Source organism: Gorilla gorilla, chromosome X, assembly GCF_029281585.2.
Source record: "Gorilla gorilla gorilla isolate KB3781 chromosome X, NHGRI_mGorGor1-v2.1_pri, whole genome shotgun sequence".
NCBI classification, from domain to species: Eukaryota; Metazoa; Chordata; class Mammalia; order Primates; family Hominidae; genus Gorilla; species Gorilla gorilla.
This window is the reverse complement of record NC_073247.2, coordinates 123,724,424-123,748,114: the sequence shown is the minus strand read 5'-3', so window position 1 is coordinate 123,748,114 and position 23,691 is coordinate 123,724,424. Positions and strand designations below refer to the sequence as shown.

General features: G+C 40.0%; 1 protein-coding gene across 1 annotated transcript in view; it reads left to right on the top strand.

Annotated features, from left to right (window-relative positions):
- Positions 1–23,691, top strand: part of TRPC5 (transient receptor potential cation channel subfamily C member 5) — a 309,805-nt gene that overhangs the window by 108,076 nt on the left and 178,038 nt on the right. Inside the window, exon 2 of the mRNA XM_004064719.4 lies at positions 20,994–21,392. Within this exon, the coding sequence (XP_004064767.1) occupies positions 21,015–21,392 (378 nt within the window). The 5' untranslated portion in view covers positions 20,994–21,014. The remainder of the gene's footprint in view (positions 1–20,993; positions 21,393–23,691) is intronic.

The following is a 23,691-nucleotide window of genomic DNA, read 5'->3' as shown; positions in this document are numbered from 1 at the left end:
TTTTTTTTTTTCTATTTAGTGAATTTCCTCGACTAATTTTAAAAAGTTTGTGTTCTTTATTGTATACAGTCACTCAAGTCTCTGCTCAATTATCTTAGTCGCCAGTGATTGGACAGAGATTTATTTAAATGCCTTGAACTAATAATTCTCCCACCTTTTGCTGATGTGGAGCAACCCTCAATTCCCTGGCAAGCAGTTAACAATGCTGCCTTAATCTTCATTTCTTGTTTGTGCAGAGCATCAAGGTCACTCTTACATGAGTGATTAGGGCCTTCTCAGGTATTTTCTGGGCATAGACACAGCCATACATTTGTCCCCCACCCTTCAGAATCCCAGGAAAATTTCAGAGCTCTTTAAAGCTCCCTGTAAACATCTCATTCCCGATATTTTCCTTTTAAGTTTTTTGTCATCCTCTATTTTGCTCCAACTAGTATTATTTCCTCAGGGAACTATAGTGTTAAACAATTGCCATGGATTTTGTATATTATTTTAAAAACAATTTTTGTGGGTACAGACAGTCTAGGGATAGGGTTTTCCTCACTGACAAAGCCCTGGAGTAAGGTCAAAATAAAGACAAGCTTTTCCCGGGATTTTCCAGACAGCTCCTATAGTCACAGCTCTCTGGTGATGGGTCTTTGGGGAGCTCCAAACCCATTCTGTCTTCTCCAGTGGTTACTAGCCTGCTGAATTTTCCAGTTGCTGTATTTCTGAAGTTGCACGTTTTCAAAGCTACCATCAAGCAGGAGAGTGGATTATCAGACTACAGCAAGTAAAAATGCCACAGTGCTATCTGTTCCTATAAAGATTTAACTGTTTTTCTTGAATAAATGCTTCTTAGATTGTTGCAAGTGTTTGGTTAATTTCCAGAGTTCTGAAAAGTCATTTTTTTTTTCCTAGTGTTCTCATTGCTTTTATGGGGGAACAGATTAGTGTTCTCCTTAATACCTATGGAAGACCCTGTGCAGATATTTGGGGTACTGTCTCTGTACAATTATCTCTTATCCATTACCCTCTCCTGTGATCTCTAGCTACCTTCACCAGAAGTCCACCAGGCTCTGCTTCAGTTCCCTCTCCCTGAACCATGACCTGGAAACTCTCTCAAGGTAGCAAGCTTAGAAAATTATAGAACTCTTCTACCTTGTTTCCCATCACTCAGAGACCACTGCTTTTCATTGGCTAGTGCCCTGTGTCCTGAAAATCATCATATAATATGTTTTATTTTATTTTTTGGTTGTTTCAAGTAGGAGATTAAATTTAGTCCCTGTTACTCTATTTTAGCCAGAAGTATAAATCCCCTCCATGACACACTTTTAAGTTTAATATGCATTATTAATATTTTCCCCATCACTTCTTTAATTCTAAACTGTCGACAGAACAGTAAATCTAGCACTGATTTATAGCATTTGCCAATTTATATTGTATATATACTCCCGCTATGGCCAATTTCAAGTTAATAACATATGTAATATTTCTACAACATATGTAATACAATAGATATAAATAACCTCAGGAGCATAGATTCTCCTGTAAATGAAGTAAAATAAATAGGAAATTACTTTGTTTTCATTATTACTTTGTTTCTAATGTAATTTGTTTAATTGTAAGTTGAAATAATTTAATTTTTAATAACTATTTAAAAACAGCTTACAAAATTTCTGAAAATTTAACAATCTGTTCTTGTGAGATAGTATGAGCCATCTGTAGTACACTACTGCTTCTGTCTCTAGAGATTAGAATCACTGTGGAAACATCACTATAAGCCAGTATGCAAGGAGAAGAATTCATCCACCTAGGGACATGTGTGCATGCTCCCTGCTCACCAAGGACATTAAGCTACCCTAACAAATATAAAAAGCAAAAAAACTTTCACCACTTTTTTCTCTCCAGAGGAAAAATATTATTCTCAGAATTCCACCATTAAAAATTCATTACTAAAGATCTTGAAGTCTTTTCAATTTCTAAGAATCCTCTATTAAAATGGCAAGGTATTTCCTGTGAGCAGTAATACTTTAATCCTTTTAATCGGCTAATATCTTTATGGATGGCACATAGCTAAGTAAGAACAAGGCCTTGTGTCATTAGCTCCTAGGCTCTGTGCTTGGCAGAGGCAGTGGAAATAGATGTAGGAGGGAAATTAAAAAGGGAAAGTAGCAATACTCCAATTTAAAAGTGTCTTTTTAATTGACTTTCAGAAAGTCAGTCCCAATATATCCATATATAGGACTGAGTTTTTACATACTAAGAAAATAGCTGGTGCCTCCTCCTATCTTGGCCTGACTACCCACTAGCAGTGAAGGTCACATGAGCTGCTAACCATTTTGTCTTGCTCATCTCCAGGAGAACATTCTAATGTTGGAGGAAAAATTGAAAGAAGAAAAAGATAAGAAGTCCATCTATAAACCCCAAAAGTTTAAAATACCTTTACAACAGTAGCCATGCCAAAATATTAAAAAGCTAGAAATGTTCAGCAGTTTCTGTAAGAAAAGGAAGCCCATAATGAGAAACAAGAGAAAAATGAGGAAGAATAATTTTCTAAAGACAAGGGGGTTTGTGAGGAAATTGTCACTTTTGATGAGTTCAAGATAATATTTTTTCTCAAGATTTAAATTAAATTAGAAATGGGTGATATTTGGCCGCCCATTCATAAATATGTAGAATGTATACAACCTTTGAGGAAGGAGGGTGCCACAAGCCAGACCAAGCCCATCTAACCACAATCAGCAATTCCTGTACAAAGCTGTTAGACCCACGCACCAAGCACGCAGTGCAAATTCCCAGTCAGCTACACTGAGTTCCCAGGGGCAGAACAATGCTGACCTTTGCCCCTGTAAAAACTTTGTATCACTCTCTCCTGTGCCTCATACTCACATAGTAAAGTTTTCTTCCTACTTCCTAACCCCAAACCCTAGGCAACCTCTCAATGCCTACTATGCGTGGAGTCTATTAATAGTAATTTAGACTGCAAAACTCTAGAAGGAAATGAGCAGAATTGACTTGTCCCCATCTACACAGCTGTTGGAATATGAATACCTCCTTCAGATTTCTGAATTTTTCTAAGGCAAGAAGAAATCTAAAGTGGGGAAGGTCTCTGTCACTAAAAAGGATTGTAAGCACGGTCCAACTTGGTAAAGGGCCCAAGGAAAGAATCATCTCTGGAGCTTAAAAGGAACATGGTGGCAGAAGGGCAAGAGATGCAAGACAGGGTAATTGTAACCTGAGGCAGTGGGAGAGGCAGAACACTGAAAGGAAGCCAAAGTTTGCAGCCAAGAAGGACACATTTCATATCAGTATTTAATCCATAGAGCAAGGTAGATGCGATGGGTATCTGGGAGAATAAATAGCATGAGAGAAGGAGGATTGAATTGAGTCAGGAGATGAAAACCTTGTTGAGCAGAGCTATTATATGTGTTAGTGTGCTCCTTTATTTACATGGGGGCTCAGCACATATCGAAGAACTAGATTAAATGCTTAAAGAAATTAAATTAAACATACAGCAATATTTTATAGGGCCCATAGAGAGCATCCTGACTTCCAGGTGATCTTTCCTCCAGATTTCTGAAGTACTGAGGTTAAGTTATGAATGATAGAATCATAAGCAATCATTAACAGGCAATAGAGAGACCCTGGGAATAGTCTTAATTTTTGGAAGGGACACAGGGGAAGAAAACCTCTTATAACAACATACTCCTCAGACTTTCTATTAGAGGAAAGATCTTGGGCTGGTTTCCCTTAAGATGGAAATCACAATGATCAGGATTCATTAAGATGGCTTTGAGCGGTATGACTGTTATTTCTGGGAAACAGCACTCAAGAGGCTACAGTCACAGACCTCAAAATATCAGAGCAACTCCATCTCTGAGTTGAGATGTACTACCTTCTGAGTACAGGTTTACAGTCCAAACTTGGATTGCCCCCGCCCCAGTGTCAAAAGGAATTGAGATTCTATCTGGATTATCTAGTTTATTTTATCTATAAAACAGCCTAAACTGATAACTGAATCTCAAACTTCATTTCTTTTAGTCTGAATCATCCTGTTTGCCTGTCTTCATAGTATAAACAAATAGCTAACTGATAAATGTGCCCTCGCTTGGTGCTGTATCTAACCCAATAGTCTCTAAGTACCATAATTGTTGGTAATACTTTGCAAACTTTTATCGTGTTAATAAATAATTGATGTTAGGGCTGACATCGATAACAATCACCTTGTCTATCGCCCTCATTTTTCAGAAAAGGAAATGAAGACATAAAGAAGCGGTAATGTGGCTGGGCGCGGTGACTCACGCCTGTAATCCCAGAACTTTGGGAGGCTGAGGCGGGCGGATCACGAGGTCAGGAGATCGAGACCATCCTGGCTAACACGGTGAAACCCCGTCTCTACTAAAAATACAAAAAAAAATTAGCCAGGCGTGGTGGTGGGCGCCTGTAGTCCCAGCTAATCGGGAGCTGGGGAGGCTGAGGCAGGAGAATGGTGTGAACCCAGGAGGCGGAGCTTGCAGTGAGCCCAGATCGCGCCACTGCACTCCAGCCTGGGCGACAGAGCAAGGCTCTGTCAAAAAAAAAAAAAAAAAAAAAAAAAAAACGGTAATGTGACTTGCCTGAGTTCACGCTTCAAGTTAGTGGCAGAGCTGGGACTACAATCCACGTCTCCTAATTCCCAGGACACTATTTTTAAACTGCACCAATTTACAAATAGAGGTACATACCATTACTTTCAGAAATGTTCCCTGATTAAGTTTTTCTCTTTCATTTTGAAGCTGTTCTATTGTAACATTTTAAGTCTTAATGTTGTATGTGGGGGCAGGCAGGAATGTGCAGAATTAACCACTTTGCAGGAAACATGACCTTGTACAAAAGCAAAACTCTCTGAGTAACAATAAGGTTGACCTGGTTTTAGAGCACCCGATATGCAAAATGAGAAATTTATAAGATAATCACACTGAAGGTGATTGCAGTGTAAGGGAGTACTCAGCAGAACTTCTTGAGTGCATTTAAGCATTTAAGATCATTATTTGGCAGAACTCTCCGGGGCCGAGAAACAAAGTTAAAACGTTAAAAGTTACTGCCAAATGAAAACCAAAAAAGCAAATTAAGCATCTCTGAAGAATAATAGAAGTCATGAAGAAATAGAATCTATTTGACAGGAACTCAGATTCTCCTGGAAATATCAGGGCCCTAGTAATCAGCCTTAATGAATGGCCTTTCTCAGTCACACAGATAGCAGCACTATAACTCTTCCAGTCACCAAGGCTTAAACTTGGATGTTATTTTAAGGTTCCTCCTATGCCTCATTCTCTAGAGTTTATTCATTAACAAGGCTTGTTTTATCTTTCTTTGAAATAACTCTAAAATTCTCCTCTTCTCCATTCAGACTGCCACCATTCTAGATAGAATCTATAAACGTATGACACAGTCCCATTCTCCCCTACTCTGGTTCACCATTGACACAGCCATAGGAGTCACCTTATAACATACAGCTTTCTTGATCACTTCTTTAAGAACCTAGAGTGTCTCTTCAATGCCTATAAGATCAAGTCATAGCTTCTCAACCAGACGTTCATCACCCTCCAACAAGTAGGCCCAGCTTACTTACTCCTACATTCTTCCCTCTCTTTCTAAATATTGCCCTATCCAAAACAGTACCAATTCTCACCCCTGACTTCCACCCCTACCCCACATATAATAAAAGTTTTCTCCTAGCTCCTACATCTGTCTATCTATATCCTACCCAGCCTTTAAAAATCAGCTCAAGTTCTACCTCTTCCATATACCTTTCCTAACCACCACCCAATAACTTCAGCTAACACTGATCTTTACAATTTCATTCAGTGCTAGCAATGCTATAGACACTGATATCCTCCATGTATTTTTATAATTGGAAAAAAATAGCAGGTAAAATTTGGAACTCATTTAACAAAGTCCTACCCTGAAACAGAAGGATGGTCAAACGTTTATACAAGCATACCTCGGAGGTATTGAGGGTTCAGTTCTAGACCATCGCAATAAAGTGAATGTTGCAAGTCAAATATTTTCATCTCCCAATGCATATAAAATTTATGTTTACACTATACTATAGCCTATTAAGTATGCAATAACATTATGTTAAAAAACAATATACAAACCTTAATTTTAAAATACTGTATTGCTAAAAAATGTTAACGATTATCTGAGTTTTCAGCAAGTCATAATCTTTTTGCTGGTGGAGGGTCCTGCCACAATGTTGATGACTGCTGACTGATCAGGCTGACTGATAAGGGTGGGGGTTGCTGAAGGTTGAAGTGGCTGTGGCAATTTTTTTTCTTTTGTTTTGTTTTTTATTTATTTATTTTTTTGTTGTTTTTATTTTATTTCATTTTATTTTATTATACTTTAAGTTTTAGGGTACATGTGCGCAATGTGCAGGTTTGTTAAATATGTATACATGTGCCATGTTGGTGTGCTGCACCCATTAACTCGTCATTTAACATTAGGTATATCTCTAAATGCTATCCCTCCCCCCTCTCCCCACCCCACAACAGTCCCCGGAGTGTGATGTTCCCCTTCCTGTGTCCATGTGATCTCATTGTTCAGTTCCCACCTATGAGTCAGAACATGCAGTGTTTGGTTTTTTGTCCTTGCAATAGTTTGCTGAGAATGATGGTTTCCAGTTTCATCCATGTCCCTACAAAGGACATGAACTCATCACTTTTTATGGCTGCATAGTATTCCATGGTGTATATGTGCCACATTTTCTAAATCCAGTCTATCGTTGTTGCTCATTTGGGTTGGTTCCAAGTCTTTGCTATTGTGAATAGTGCCACAATAAACATACGTGTGCATGTGTCTTTATAGCAGCATGATTTATAATCCTTTGGGTATATACCCAGTAATGGGATGGCTGGGTCAAATGGTATTTCTAGTTCTAGATCCCTGAGGAATCGCCACACCGACTTCCACAATGGTTGAACTAGTTTACAGTCCCACCAACAGTGTAAAAGTGTTCCTATTTCTCCACATCCTCTCCAGCACCTGTTGTTTCCTGACTTTTTAATGATTGCCATTCTAACTGGTGTGACATGGTATCTCATTGTGGTTTTGATTTGCATTTCTCTGATGGCCAGTGATGGTGAGAATTTTTTCATGTGTTTTTTGGCTGCATAAATGTCTTCTTTTGAGAAGTGTCTGTTCATAACCTTCACCCACTTTTTGATGGGGCTTTTTGTTTTTTTCTTGTAAATTTGTTTGAGTTCGTTGTGGATTCTGGATATGAGCCCTTTGTCAGATGAGTAGGTTGCAAAAATTTTCTCCCATTCTGTAGGTTGCCTGTTCACTCTGATGGTAGTTTCTTTTGCTGTGCAGAAGCTCTTTAGTTTAATTAGATCCCATTTGTCAATTTTGGCTTTTGTTGCCATTGCTTTTGGTGTTTTAGACATGAAGTCCTTGCCCATGCGTATGTCCTGAATGGTATTGCCTAGGTTTTCTTCTAGGGTTTTTATGGTTTTAGGGCTAACATTTAAGTCTTTAATACATTCTGAATTAATTTTTGTATAAGGTGTAAGGAAGGGATCCAGTTTCAGCTTTCTACATATGGCTAGCCAGTTTTCCCAGCACGATTTATTAAATAGGGAATCCTTTCCCCATTGCTTGTTTTTGTCAGGTTTGTCAAAGATCAGATGGTTGTAGATATGCGGCATTATTTCTGAGGGCTCTGTTCTGTTCCATTGATCTGTATCTCTGTTTTGGTACCAGTACCATGCTGTTTTGATTACTGTAGCCTTGTAGTATAGTTTGAAGTCAGGAAGTGTGATGCCTCCGGCTTTGTTCTTTTGGCTTAGGATTGACTTGGCGATGCAGGCTCTTTTTTGGTCCCTATGAACTTTAAAGTAGTTTTTTTCCAGTTCTGTGAAGAAAGTCATTGGTAGCTTGATGGGGATGGCATTGAATCTATAAATTGCCTTGGGCAGTATGGCCATTTTCACGATATTGATTCTTCCTACCCATGAGCATGGAATGTTCTTCCATTTGTTTGTATCCTCTTTTATTTCCTTGAGCAGTGGTTTGTAGTTCTCCTTGAAGAGGACCTTCACATCCCTTGTAAGTTGGATTCCTAGGTATTTTATTCCCTTTGAAGCAATTGTGAATGGGAGTTCACTCATGATTTGGCTCTCTGTTTGTCTGTTATTGGTGTATAAGAATGCTTGTGATTTTCGTACACTGATTTTGTATCCTGAGACTTTGCTGAAGTTGCTTATCAGCTTAAGGAGATTTTGGGCTGAGACAATGGGGTTTTCTAGATATACAATCATGTCATCCGCAAACAGGGACAATTTGACTTCCTCTTTTCCTAATTGAATACCCTTTATTTCCTTCTCCTGCCTAATTGCCCTGGCCAGAACTTCCAACACTATGTTGAACAGGAGTGGTGAGAGAGGGCATCCCTGTCTTGTGCCAGTTTTCAAAGGGAATGCTTCCAGTTTTTGCCCATTCAGTATGATATTGGCTGTGGGTTTGTCATAGATAGCTCTTATGATTTTGAGATACATCCCATTGATACCTAATTTATTGAGAGTTTTTAGCATGAAGGGTTGTTGAATTTTGTCAAAGGCCTTTTCTGCATCTATTGAGATAATCATGTGGTTTTTGTCTTTGGTTCTGTTTATATGCTGGATTACATTTATTGATTTTCATATATTGAACCAGCCTTGCATCCCAAAGATGAAGCCCACTTGATCATGGTGGATAAGCTTTTTGATGTGCTGCTGGATTCAGTTTGCCAGTATTTTATTGAGGATTTTTGCATCCATGTTCATCAAGGATATTGGTCTAAAATTCTCTTTTTTGGTTGTGTCTCTGCCTGGCTTTGGTATCAGGATGATGCTGGCCTCATCAAATGATTTAGGGAGGATTCCCTCTTTTTCTATTGATTGGAATAGTTTCAGAAGGAATGGTACCAGTTCCTCCTTGTACCTCTGGTAGAATTCGGCTGTGAATCCATCTGGTCCTGGACTCTTTTTGGTTGGTAGACTATTGATTATTGCCACAACTTCAGCTCCTGTTACTTTCAGGTATACCAATCAGACGTAGATTTGGTCTTTTCACATAGTCCCATATTTCTCAGAGGCTTTGTTCATTTCTTTTTATTCTTTTTTCTCTAACCTTCCCTTCTCGCTTCATTTCATTCATTTCGTCTTCCATCATTGATACCCTTTCTTCCAGTTGATCGCATCAGCTCCTGAGGCTTCTGCATTCTTCACGTAGTTCTCGAGCCTTGGCTTTCAGCTCCATCAGCTCTTTTAAGGACTTCTCTGCATTGGTTATTCTAGGTATCCATTCGTCTAATTTTTTTTCAAAGTTCTTAACTTCTTTGCTATTGGTTTGCATTTCCTCCTGTAGCTCGGAGTAGTTTGATCGTCTGAAGCCTTCCTCTCTCAACTCGTCAAAGTCATTCTCCATGCAGCTTTGTTCCATTGCTGGTGAGGAGCTGCGTTCCTTTGGAGGAGGAGAGGTGCTCTGGTTTTTAGAGTTTCCAGTTTTTCTCCTCTGTTTTTTCCCCATCTTTGTGGTTTTATCTACTTTTGGTCTTTGATGATGTTGACATACAGATGTGTTTTTGGTGTGGATGTCCTTTCTGTTTGTTAGTTTTCCTTCTAACAGGCAGGACCCTCAGCTGCAGGTCTGTTGGAGTTTGCTAGAGGTCCACTCCAGACCCTATTTGCCTGGGTATCAGTAGAGGTGGCTGCAGAGCAGCGGTGGCTGTAGAAGAGCGGATATTGGTGAACCGCAAATGCTGCTGCCCCATTGTTCCTCTGGAAGTTTTGTCTCCGAAGAGTACCCGGCCGTGTGAGGTGTCAGTCTGTCCCTACTGGGGGGTGCCTCCCAGTTAGGCTTCTCAGGGGTCAGGGACCCACTTGAGGAGGCAGTCTGCCCGTTCTCAGATCTCCAGCTGCGTGCTGGGAGAACCACTACTCTCTTCAAAGCTGTCAGACAGGGACATTTAAGTCTGCAGAGGTTACTGCTGTCTTTTTGTTTGTCTGTGCCCTGCCCCCAGAGATGGAGCCTACAGAGGCAGGAAGGCCTCCTTGAGCTGTGGTGGGCTCCACCCAGTTCGAGCTTCCCGGCTGCTTTGTTTACCTAATCAAGCCTGGGCAATGGCAGGCGCCCCTCCCCCAGCCTCACTGCCACCTTGCAGTTTGATCTCAAACGGCTGTGCTAGCAATCAGCAAGACTCTGTGGGCGTAGGACCCTCTGAGCCGTGGGCGTAGGACCCTCTGAGGCATGTGCGGGATATAATCTCCTGGTGTGCCGTTTTTTAAGCCTGTTGAAAAGCGCAGTATTAGGGTGGGAGTGACCCGATTTTCCAGGTGCCATCTGTCACCCCTTTCTTTGACTAGGAAAGGGAACTCCCTGACCCCTTGCGCTGTCTGAGTGAGGCAATGCCTCTCCCTGCTTCGGCTCACGCACGGTATGCTGCACCCACTGTACTGCTCCCACTGTCTGGCACTCCCTAGTGAGATCAACCCGGTACCTCAAATGGAAATGCAGAAATCACCCATCTTCTGCGTCACTCACATTGGGAGCTGTAGACCGGAGCTGTTCCTATTCGGCCATCTTGGCTCCACCCCCGGCAATTTCTTAAAATAAGACAACAATTAAGTTTGCCACATCGATTGACTCTTCCTTTCATAAAAGATTTCTCTGTAGCATGCGATGCTGTTTGATAACATTTTACCTGCAGTAAAACTTCTTTCAGTTTTGGAATCAATCCTCTCAAACCCTGCCACTGTTTTATCAACTAAGTTTATGTAATATGCTAAATCTGTTAGTGTCATTTCAACAATGTTTCACAGCCTCTTCACCAGGAATATATTCCATCTCAAGAAACCACTTTCTTTGCTTATCCATAAGAAGCAACTCTTCATGCGTTAAAGTTTTATGAGATTGCAGCAATTCAGTCACATCTTCAGGCTCCACTTCGAATTCTAGTTCTCTTGTAGTTTTACCACATCTGCAGGCCATCATTTGAAGGGTTCCTCAATCTTTCTTTCCCACAAGATGGAAGTATCATCTATTGGAACATCTTAAATGTACTTCATTCATGACATATTATTCATCTATTACAGAATCAGAGAATCTTAAGACTATATGAGAGGGGAAGGGACTTTGGATCATAAATCATACATTGTACATGAAGAAACTGAGGTTCACTTCTGTTTCCTGGGATTTCTTTTTTTAATTTTATTTAGATTTGGGGATACATGTGCTTGTTTGTTACATGGGTACTGGTGGGGAATGGGCTTCTAGTGTACCCATTATCCAAATAGTGAACCCTACCTGATAGATATTTTTTCAACCCTCATTCCCCTTCTATCATCCCCATTTCTGGAGTTCCCAGTGTCTATTATTTCCATCTTTGTGTTCATGTGTGTCCACTGTTTAGTTCCCAATTAGAAATGAGAACATGTGGTATTGGTTTTCTGTTTCTGAGTTAGTTCACTTAGGATAATGGCCTCCAGCTCCCTCCATGTTGCTGCAAAGGACATGATTTCTTTCTTTTTATGGCTACATACTATTCCACATTTTTTTAAATCCAGTCAACTGTTGATTGTTTCCTGGGATTTCTGATATGTTTTCATTCCCCTTAGAAAGCCACTGCTGTTAAATAAATAAAATAATTTAGGAAGAAGTTCAGCAGTATATGTTGAGAGCTTTAAAAATGCTGCCAGGTTTTGGTCCAGTAATTTGACTTCTAGGAAGCTATACTGAGCAAATAACCTGGATATATGTGAAGATCTTTATGTACAGAAATATCTCTCTCAGCTTCATTTACAATAATATAGATCAATGAAAGAAATCTTAAATATTCCCAAGCTTGAGACTAGTTAAATAAATTGTAGTATACCTGACATGACCGAGTGAAACATTATGTAGCCATTTTAGTAGAGTATTTTAACACAGAATGGTAGAAAGCATACTATCTCAATCTCACCTGTCAGAGCTACTTCCCCACAAGAGAAATTGGTGGTGGGAAGGGCAGTATATGCAAAGAGTGTTATTACAGATAATTATGTATGAAAAATTCCTACACAATATTAATTAAAGAAAACTGGGTAGAAAAATGTGTATTAAGGATGAGTTAATTTAAAAATGCATGGGGGAAGAAGGCTGGAAAGATTTATTTTAAGCCATATAGTTTTATTTTATGTATTCATGATTTGCTGGTTTAAGTAATTTTTTGCAATTTTTATTTTGAAATAATTTCAGAGACATAGAAAAATTACAAAAATAGTAAAAAGAACTCCCATGTACCTTTCATCCAGATTCCCTAACTGTTATCATTTAAAAACAATTTTGTAGGCCGGGCACGGTGGCTGATGCCTGTAATCCCAGCACTTTGGGAGGCCAAGGCAGACAGATCACGAGATCAGGAGTTTGAGACCAGCCTTGCCAATATGGTGAAACCTCGTCTGCACTAAAAATACAAAACTTAGCCGGGCGTAGTAGTGCATGCCTGTAGTCCCAACTGCTCGGGAGGTTGAGGCAGAAGAATCACTTGAACCTGGGAGATGGAGGTTGTAGTGAGCCGAGATCGCACCACTGCACTGGGCAACAGAGTGAGACTCCGTCTCAAAAATAATAATAATAATAATTAATTAATTAAATAATAAAATAAAACAATTTTGTAAAGTAGTCCCTTTGTCCCATTTAAGGAAGTTTGGCCAATAAGCTCCTGTGTGAACATTGTCATATTACATTCCAAAGTAAAGGGGCAATGGAAATGGGACAGGCTCATTTCTGATGGCCTGTGGGATCTGGGATTAAAGCCAATCCAAGACTAGTAATGAAATGCAAGACTTTTAATGAATTACGCTGCTTATTATTTGCTGTTTCAGTGTGTTTCCATTCTGCTTTTACCTTGACTACTTCAAAGAATATCACGCAGACAAAGTGATAATGAGTGTTGAGCAACAGATTTAAAATCCCCCATGCAGCTGAATGACTTAAGGGAAACAAATATATAACTTTTTACTTATGTCTTCACCTCAGTGAAAATAAAATATATTGATTTCGTCCGGATGTCAGTGGTTATACAAACCTCCCCTGGACATTGGAGAGAAGGAGAGGAAAAAGCTTACAAAAATAAAATCACACGTGTTTATAGCCATGAAAAATACATTATTCAAATGAAAGTACTGACATTTTAACATAGACACTGCATTTTTAACCTTAAAATTGAAAGAGTCCCCTGTATTATAGTCCTTTTAGAGTCAGAAGAGAAATTTGGGTCATTTGGCACTATCCAATAAAACTTTCCACAATCATGAAAATGTTTTATGTCTATACTTTCCAGTACAGTAACCGTGAGCCACATGTAGCTATTGAGTGCTTAAAATGTGGATGATGCAACTGAGGAATTGAATTTATTTCATTTTAATTTATTTAAATTTAAATAGCCGCTTGTGGCTAGTGGCTACTGTACTAGACAGCGTGCTAGACTACCATCCTAAGTAGAAATTTCTTTTCCAGTTCCCCTGATCTCTTTGCATTCTCCCTCGTGATCATATCAATTCCTAACAGCTCCAGTTACCACTTATAATATGATGCATCATCCTGGCTGCATGTTAGATTCACCTGGGGAGCTATTTTAAAATGTCATTGTTGACAGGAGGGGTGACCTAAGCATGGATATTTGTAAAAGGGTATTTAATATGTAGCCAGGGTTGAGAACCTTTGATCAATATGCAATGATTCCCAATTTTATATTACTGGCTCTCAATAATAAGCTTCAGATGCTGACTGGATCTCTCCTCCTGATGTCCCCCACCCCAAAGAAAGCCTCAAACACCAACATATCCAAATGTGACATGATTATGTCCCATCGCCCTCACCCAAATCCTTTGAATTGTAACTACTGGACTTGCTTCTGCCATTTTGCCATTTGTTTTCTATATGTCGTATATTTTTTGTTCTTCAATTCCTTCATTAATACCTTCTTTTGTGTTTGACTTTTTGTAGTGTATCATTTTAATTCACTTCTCATTTCCTATTCTAGCTATTTCTTAGTTATTTTCTTAGTAGCTACCGTGGAGATTAAAATTAACATCTTAAATATATAGCAAACTGGCTTGAATTAATAACATAGCTTAAATAGTATAAATAACTCTGTTCCTATGCAGCTCTCTTTTCCTTTATGTTGTTATTGTCACAACTTTTTTATATCATATGTGTCCACTAACATAGATTCATAATTTTGGTTTCATGCATTTGTCTTTTAAATCATATAGAAAAGAATAGGGCTTACAAACCAAAAGTACAATAATACTGGCTTTTAAATTTAGCTATGCAGTTACATTTATCAGCGTTCTTTATTTCTTCATATGGCTTTAAATTGCAATCCAATCTCAAGGACTCCCTTTAGCATCTATTGTTGGACAGATCAGTAAAGAACAAACTTCCTCAGCTTTTGTCTAAGAATGTCTTACTTTTGCCTTCATTTTAGAAGAATCATTTTGCAGGATACAGAACTCTTGATTGAAGATATTTTATTTCTTTTAGCACTTATCATCTACTGAATTTGGATCTCTGTGTGTGGTTTCTGAAGAGAAATTGGATGTTAATTTTATTGAGCATCCCTTGTATGTAACAAGTCACTTCCCTCACTGATTTCAAGATTCTCTGTCTTTGGCTTTTGACAGTTTGATTGTAGTGTGTATCAGTGGGAATTTCTTTCAGTTTTTCCTTCTTGGAGGTCTTTGAATTTCTCGGATTTGTAGATTCACAAGAGGCAATTACTTTTGCACCAACCTAATAACTTAGCCTTAGAGTAATTAAGACTCGATCCTTGAGGTGAAGGAGGGGCTTCTTGCCCGAGCCCATGACTGCGTGGGGATGTGGTTAATCTCACAAACAAAAGCAGGGCTCTGCCAACAGAGCATTCTCCCATCTCTATCCCCACCATTCTTTCATGGAATAATTCAATACATATTTATTGGGAGCTTACTATGTGCCAGGTACTGGGAATAAAATAGTGAACATGACTGATGAGGTTCTGGCTACTATGGAGTTTACATTTGGGTTGGGAGAGCCAAATGTTAAAATAGTGAACAAATAAAAATGTAGTCAATTCAAATAATTATAAGTTCTTGAAGAACTTACCTTGAAAAAAATGTAGATGGAAATGAAGCTAGGATAGTGAGATGTAGATTGACATGTGTGGGGCTTGAAAGCATGGTCTTGAAAGGCTTCACTGAAGAGAGGACATTTGTTCTGAAACTATACAATAGGAAGGAAAATGTGCAGCTTTATGGAAGAGGACTAAAGTGTAAGGACCCCTACGTGATCACATGTTTGACAGGTTTAAAGATCAGATAGAAGGCCAGTGTGTTCTTAAATACCATTGTGTTTTACATACCCACATCTGAGCACATGCTGTGTCTACAATCTAGGATGACCATCACTAGATCATTGCTATGTAGGAAACTCTTACCAACCCTTCAAGACACAGCTCAAATATTACTTCCTCTGTGATGCCTTCCCTTATCTCTAACACTTAAAGTTGAATACTTCCTTCTTTGTATCCATACTATCAATTAGAATCTCTATCACCCTGCACTGTGTTTAACTTATTTACATTTTTGTCTCCCCCTCTGGACTTGGAGATGCTTGATGGCAAGGGCAATGTCATTTATATATGCATATTTGTGTTCCCTACTACCAAGTGCTCTGGGCGTGACAAATAGTAGATGCACAGCAAGTACTTATTGAACTGAAACACTGAATATCTACTATTGCTGGCACTCTCATAGATTTTGTGGAGCATACAGAAGAATCTGCCTTCACTGAAGTAGTCAGGAATGTAGACTCTGGTGCCAGAAGCTTGACTCCAATCCCATTCCCACCACTTACTAGCTGCGTGACCTTAAAAAATTACTTAACCTCTCTGTGCTTCAGGTTCCTTATCTGTAAGGTGGGAGATAACATTGGTAACTGTCTAAAAGTGAGTATTAATTTAAATAATGTATACAAAACATTTAGCACACACAGTGTCTGGCACAGAATAAGTGTTGAGTCTTACCTTATTTATAAATTAAGGAAATAATTAGATTGACAAGATTTATACACATGAAAAACAAACTACTGCAAATATATTACTATACAGAACTGTTTAAAGTACCTCCTGAACCAAGATGTTGCAGCACTATGACCTCAACAAAGCATTGCTGAATGAATGAATGAATGGACTAAAAAACAAAAAGCCACAGTATAATCTGTGCTGATCTGACCATTTCTAGAGCACTATGTTCACTTCTGAACATTACACTTTAAGAGAAACAAAGTACTTTATAACTAGAAGCAGACCAGTAGGATGCTCCAAAATCTGGAAAGTATCTGATAAGAATGATTGAAGAAACTGAGAATGGTTAGGTAGAGGACTACATTACTGCTGACATTAAACATTTGAAAGTTGTCATGTGTAATAAAGGGGAGCTTTGCTTGATGCTGCTCTAGAGAGCAGAACTTGAGCCAGGGAATAAAAGTTATAGGCAGGTGATTTCAGCTGAACATAGGAGAGTATTTGCTGAAAGTCAGTGTTCACCACGCAGGTGAGGAAGTGGTGAGTTTTCCATCTGTGGAGGTGCTGATTAACTGAACAATCACTTAACAAGGATACTGTCAAGGGGACTTTTTCATTGGGCTGGGGGTTATTCTAGATGGACTTTGGAGTTCTTTGCAGGAGGTTCAAGATCTGGACCTTTCAGGGAAAGAATAGTGTCACTACATTAAAATTAGTTCTCAAAGTGATAATCTTAAGCCAAAATGCTCTCAAAATCAACAACCCCATAACTTTCCCACGACCAGCCCACCCCTGTGCTTTTATACAAGAAATTTCTACTATAGGCACTTTTTGGACTGCTCATTCAAGGTCCCTGTTCAAATATTATTTTTTTTCCTAGGAGAAGTATGGTTTTAAGCCACTCAGCCATTATCATCTGCTTCTATTATAGTGCCTGGTATATATTAAGAATTATTTATTCAATGTGTTACCAGTCATTCACACCTGAGATCGTACAAATTTATCAGATTAAATTTACTTGACTTAGAAAGGCCCTGGAGAGATAAACAATTGGACAGATAAGTTTGGAAAATGGTGAGAGGTCACAAGGGTTTTACCATTTAAGCTTCAGTCTTCATGACATGTGGTGCAAGCCATGCACAGATACCACGACACTCTGAAGGTACTGATGTTTTCTTAGTTCAGTAGAAAGCCAGCCTTTCCTCCTCACAGATGAAGTCTTATGCTGGGCAGAAATCTGGGCTGGGATTTGCCAAAGCCATTTTGTGCCCTGGCCTTCTGCCAAGTCCATCGATTTAGCTCTTTGAATCGCATCATTTAAGCCCACAAATGTCACAGATTCTATTAGACAAACGCCTCTGGCCAGCAGCAAAGAAAAGAGAGAACATGATAAGCCCTCTGAGGCAGCCTGTTAGACCATTCTTAATCTTTCATGGTTGGAGAACTACATTGCGAGTGGGGTTCACTGGCAGAATGGCATGAAATACTGGCAGGTTTTGTTTCTTTAGTTAAGAATATACCTAGAGGCTTAGCTTTGGTTAATGGCAGATGAGTGCATCTGCCAAGTATAAAGGTAAAGGGTAATGGGGAAAAACCTTCCAAATAATACATTCTTAAAAGATACCAGAAACTCCATCACTAGTTACTTATTCTCAGAATAATGGCGGAGTAGGCCTAACAGCAAGCATGCAGAGAAAGGATTGGCCTCTGAGCCTGGAGTGAGGCTGAGGCTAAAGCTATGAGTGAGGGCCAAGTGGCTGCAGCTGTGGGGATTGGAAAAGGGCAAATAATTAGGCAAGTCATTAGACAGCTATGTGAGTCTGCATGTCAACAGACAATGCAGTAAATCCATTTCTGCATTATTCTTTATTCGTAGTATAGAGCTGGGCATAACTATTTAACAGAGATTTCCAAGGCTGGATACCAGACCTCTCCTTTACCCTCCATCACTTCACCCGCATTCTTTTAGCCAGACATTGCTTTAATTCCAAAGTCACAGCAACGTTCCTAATGAAGGAATTCATGTTAATATATTACTAGTTTTTAGCCATGTGATTTATTATTTCATCCAGGGGTAGTTTTGGCAATGTAGTCCCTTAAAGCAAGAGTGACTCTAATGGTAAAATCTCAGGCAAACCTTTGTAGATTTATTTTTTCTAAAGAGGAATACTATTGAGGCCTCTTACAACAGAGCCCACTGGAAAATTACATAGACCAGACTAATTCCAAATGCAAGAGATGAAAATTAAAACTGGACTTTGAACTGACTATATATCATCTGATTATACTTGCCTCAAGTTACAAATTACCATGATTTTACTGTTGTCTCTCTTCACTACTTTAACCCATGCATCTGGCACATAGTGAGAATTCAATGAATGGTACTGCTTGTTGCCTTCATTATGATTACCATTAGAGGCAGTGGTAGTAATAGTGCCACTCCAGTACCTGGCACCATGCCTGAGCCACGTTAAGTATTCAAAACTAATGATTATTTTTATAACTTTATTGCCCCAGCTTCTGGCACAGTGCCTGGCACATAATAGGGCATCGATTGAGTTAGTTTCCTTCATTCTCACCTTTCCCTGGGATACAATATTCTTCTGCTTCCCCCCACAACTGTGCCTTACTAAAGGGGTTGCAGATCTTCCTGTAGCAGTAATGCTTCCTATACCAGTAACACCACCAGTGACACCATCTGAAAGGACATCTAGCCTTTTCTTCCATGGTAGCCTGTTAAATGGCAAATGGGCAGCAAGTGTTCAAGACCATTTTTCAGATGAGGATACCAAGATTATGAGCTATTGCCTTGGAATGTTAGCTCACCTCTAATCCCTATATCCTATTAAGCTGAAAAAATAAGACCCCTTGCGTTCCCCCCAACCCATCACCCAACTAGGCCATAACTGATCTCATCTTTCTTGTTGCACTCGGCAATGCCTGGACTGCCCCCACACTTTCATGTTTAATTCATCCTTCAAGGATTAGCCTAAGAGTTACCATCTTTATGAAACATTCTGTGAGGCCTCCAGCCTTCAATGAGCAGGGTTGTATTGTTTCCTATCCCCTAGCAGGGGCTAGCAGAGTGCTAGACACAATAGAGGCTCTCAGTGTGTTTGTATTGATTAAATAAATAGAAGCTAATTGGGTTGTTGGTCCTCACTTTAGGAGGTCACACTATCCCTTCTCTCCCCCACTCATTTTTGTTTACAAGGTAAAGGCACGGAGGCAGTCTACAATTAGTATCATTAAAGTTTTGTGCTGTGTATTGGCAAATGCTTACTTTAAGTGCTGTTCATTTAGCCACTTTCATTACTTTCACTTTACTTGAAAGTAGTGGAAGAATGTATCAGTGCTTCTTCAGGCAGTGAAACAGCACCCTCTTCTCTTGGGATTTAGATGTGGAGAGAGATTTGTCATTTGGGTCTCGAGGCAGTGAAACAGCACCCTGTTCTCTTGGGATTTAGATGTGGAGAGAAATTTGTCATTTGGGGCTGCTCAGGGCAAGAGGCAACACTCATCTTCAAATACTAACTTCCCAGAAGGTCACAAGCACATGAATTGCAAATACCACTTGATATAAGATACGCCTCTCCCTCTGCCAAAGCAGGGATGTCATTACCTGGAAGACTGAGGTAAATGTTGGTGGAAGCTTCATGTCTTTATCTTTTCTTACATCCAGAAGGTGAGAAAAGAGGCTCTTTAGCACATTTCCATGTCCTTTAGCTGGCAAAACAGTTAAGTAACGAAAGACACTGGAATAGGTCCATCCTAACTCAGCCTCCAGAGTGGCCTGGAGGCCTCAGGGTTGAGGGGAAAAGTGGAGCCAACACCTAATAGATCTGAGCCTCATTTTCTCCCTTGGAGAAGATAATCATTCCCATCTCACAGGGATGCTACGGGGAGTTAATGAGGAATGTGTATAAATTTTATCTGTAAACTATGAGGCAAGAGCTCTATACTGCGATTCATTCTATGTAATCGAAGACAAAGGCTGTCTTTTTACCTTTGTCTCCCAGAGACAGTTTAAACACATTGTAGGAGCTCAATAACTAGGTTTTTACTTTAAAACTAATTCTATTAAATATAACCTGGATTTAGGTATGACACAAATAAAACAGACCATTCACTTATCAGAATTTAATCAGACAGATTCTCAGATCTGTCAGCTTTTCATTTGAAATGGCAGAGGAAAAAATCATGAGCAGGCACAGAGGGTACATGCTTATCTTTTGCAGTTGGCTTTGGCCTATTGGAGTCAATACCCCTTCCCCCAGTGAGCAGCAGCAAGAAGCAGGGTTGCAGTTAGAACTGAAATAGCATTTCAATCCAGGATGTGCATGTGGGACAGTTACAAATGTAATCTTGAAAATTAGCATAGGACCAGAGACCTAGAGCCTGAAGGAAATTGGCCAAAGAAGATTTCCAACTTTGCATCACTAATCAGAAGTGTTACCATGAGTATTTTCAGGCACCAGAAGAGAAGGAAGGTAGGAACTATCTTATGCCAAGTCTTAGGAGGTTTACCCTATGCCAGTTGCTTTGATAATGTATATCTTATTTAGCTCTCACAATAGCTTTATGAGGTAGGAATTATTGTGTGGCACAGGACCTGGCACACAGTAAGCAGTCACTAAATGATAACTGCGAGTAATATTATTAAGATTGATAATCTTAGTATTAATAAATAAAGCACAGAGGGCTTGAGTAACTTACTCAAGGCCACAGAACTGGTAAGTCATAAAACCAGGATTTAAGCCCAGGTCTTCCTGACCCCAAAGCCTGGGCTTTTTCTGTTATACTTCTTTGTAAGAGGAAAAAAGACTGAGTCATTGAAGTAGTTCAGGATTTTCTAACCCCTTAGCAGGGCTGCCTCCATAACTGGCCACTTGAGACCTCCACGTATCTAAGGATATTTTTGGTCTTTCTCTGTTTCCTCACTCAGATTTCTGCATTGCTATGAACCATGGCCCAACTGTACTACAAAAAGGTCAACTACTCACCGTACAGAGACCGCATCCCCCTGCAAATTGTGAGGGCTGAGACAGAGCTCTCTGCAGAGGAGAAGGCCTTCCTCAATGCTGTGGAAAAGGGGGACTATGCCACTGTGAAGCAGGCCCTTCAGGAGGCTGAGATCTACTATAATGTTAACATCAACTGCATGGACCCCTTGGGCCGGAGTGCCCTGCTCATTGCCATTGAGAACGAGAACCTGGAGATCATGGAGCTACTGCTGAACCACAGCGTGTATGTGGGTGATGCATTGCTGTATGCCATACGCAAGGAAGTGGTGGGCGCTGTGGAGCTTCTGCTCAGCTACAGGCGGCCCAGCGGAGAGAAGCAGGTAAGAGAAATTCCTATAGGCTGGGAAATAGCCAGGCACAACAGGGCACCAGGTCAGAAGCCCTGAAACTAGGGAAGGTTAGGTGGTCTGGGATTGAGATGCCCTATCTCAGAAATTGCACCAGTGATCTCAGGTAGCATCCTGGAGCTACCCTACGTGGCCCATGCTGAGTTTTACTGATTTACCGTTTCCTTATTAGTGTTTGCCCATATACATTCAGTACTCACTGAATGTACTTAGCAACCCAATGATGTGTTCTTTGTTTCCAGACTATTTAAGCCCCTTCTAACTTTCGTATACCCTGCTTTCTATCTTCTGTTTCCTCCTCTACTCAAAGGTTATATTCTAGCAAAGGAGAGACAAAATATAGACTTGGGCTTTCTACTTCTCATTAGCCTCTCTCTGAAGACAACACAGGAGGCCTTTAAACTTGAGTGCCATGGTACAGATGCTTATGGAATAAGGCCTCATATATTTTCCCAGTACCTGTCAAGTGACTTCATTCCACTTCCAAATGTTTGGGATTTGGCTCTGTGATTCTCATATCCTCCAAGGCACCTAGGTTTGATACTCTGAAGTCATCTTTTATTTGTCTGGCTCCCTTGCCCCCATGTCCAATCCCCGAGTCCTGTGGTTCCTTCCTTCCAAATATCTTTCATATACTTTCTCTCCTCTCTAGTTTGTCTTTCACCAGTCTGGCTATGGTTCTCAACATCTCTCTCTTAGATGAGTGGTTCCTAAAGTGCTGTCCCTTGACTAGCAGCATCAGCATTACCTGGGAACTTGTTAGAAATGCAAATTCTCAGGCCTCTGCCACAGCCCTGTTGAATCAGAAACTCTGGGGTGGGGCCCCAACAAGCCCTCCAGAGGATTCTCATGTACAATCAAGTTTGAGAACTGCTGTCCTAGATTAATATAAAGCTCTTCTGACTGGTCTCCTTGTCTCTAGCATGTTCCCCTCTCTCAAATCCCGAGCAATAATATCCCAAGAATAAGGCATTATTCTCCCTAAATAGCATTATTCTCCCTAAAATAGGATTATGAGCCTGCCATTCCTGTGCATCCTTTTGCAGCTTCCCTTCTGCTGTCTAAAGGTTCACTGAAAATGAACTTACAATAGGCAGATTAACAGGAGAAAATGGCATACAAAATTTATTAACATGCATATGGACATGGAAACCACACACAAAGTTTGAGGCTCAAAGAAAAGTCAGATGTTTGAGACATAAATACTCTCTTCATAGGGGAGAAATGTATGGACCTGGGAGGCAAACATTATTTTATAAATGATTATCTTTGGACTCCAGACGGTGCCAACAAGTTAAGGGAAAGTGAGGGGTGGAACTGTACAAGAACTAATGCTGTCTCTTTTTTTCTTAAATTTCCATAGATTATTGCAGAGCAGGTAGTGTTTGGTTACATGAGTAAGTTCTTTAGTGGTGATCTGTGAGATTTTGGTGCACCCATCACCTGAGCAGTATATACTGCAGCCTATTTGTAGTCTTTTATTCCTCTCCCCCTTCCCATCCTTGTCCCCTGAGTCCCCAAAGTCCATTGTGTCATTCTTATGCCTTTGCATCCTTATAGCTTAGCTCCCACTTATGAGTGAGGACCTATGATGTTTGTTTTTCCATTCCTGAATTACTTCACTTAGGAAAATGGTCTCCAGTCTCATCCAGGTTGCTGCATATGCCATTAATTAATTCTTTTTTTTTTTTTTTTTTGAGACGGAGTCTCACTCTGTCACCCAGGCTGGAGTGCAGTGGTGCGATCTCGGCTCACTGCAAGCTCCATCTCCTGGGTTGATGCCATTTTCCTGCCTCAGCCTCCCGAGTAGCTGGGACTACAGGCGCCTGCCACCACGCCTGGCTAATTTTTTTGTATTTTTAGTAGAGACAGGGTTTCACTGTGTTAGCCAGGATGTTCTTGATCTCCTGACCTCGTGATCTGCCTACCTTGGCCTCCCAAAGTGCTGGGATTACAGGCGTGAGCCACCGCACCCAGCCAACTCATTCCTTTTTATGGCTGAGTAGTATTCCATTGTATAAATATATATATATATATATATATGTCACAGTTTCTTTATCCACTTGTTGATTGATGGGCATTTGGGTTGGTTCCACGTTTTTGCAATTGTGAATTGTTCTGCTATAAATATGTGTGTGCAATTATCTTTTTCGTATAATGATTTCTTTTCCCCTGGGTAGATACCCAGTAGTGGGATTGCTAGATAAAATGATAGTTCTACTTTTAGTTCTTTAAGGAATCTCCACACTGTTTTCCATAGTGGTTGTACTAG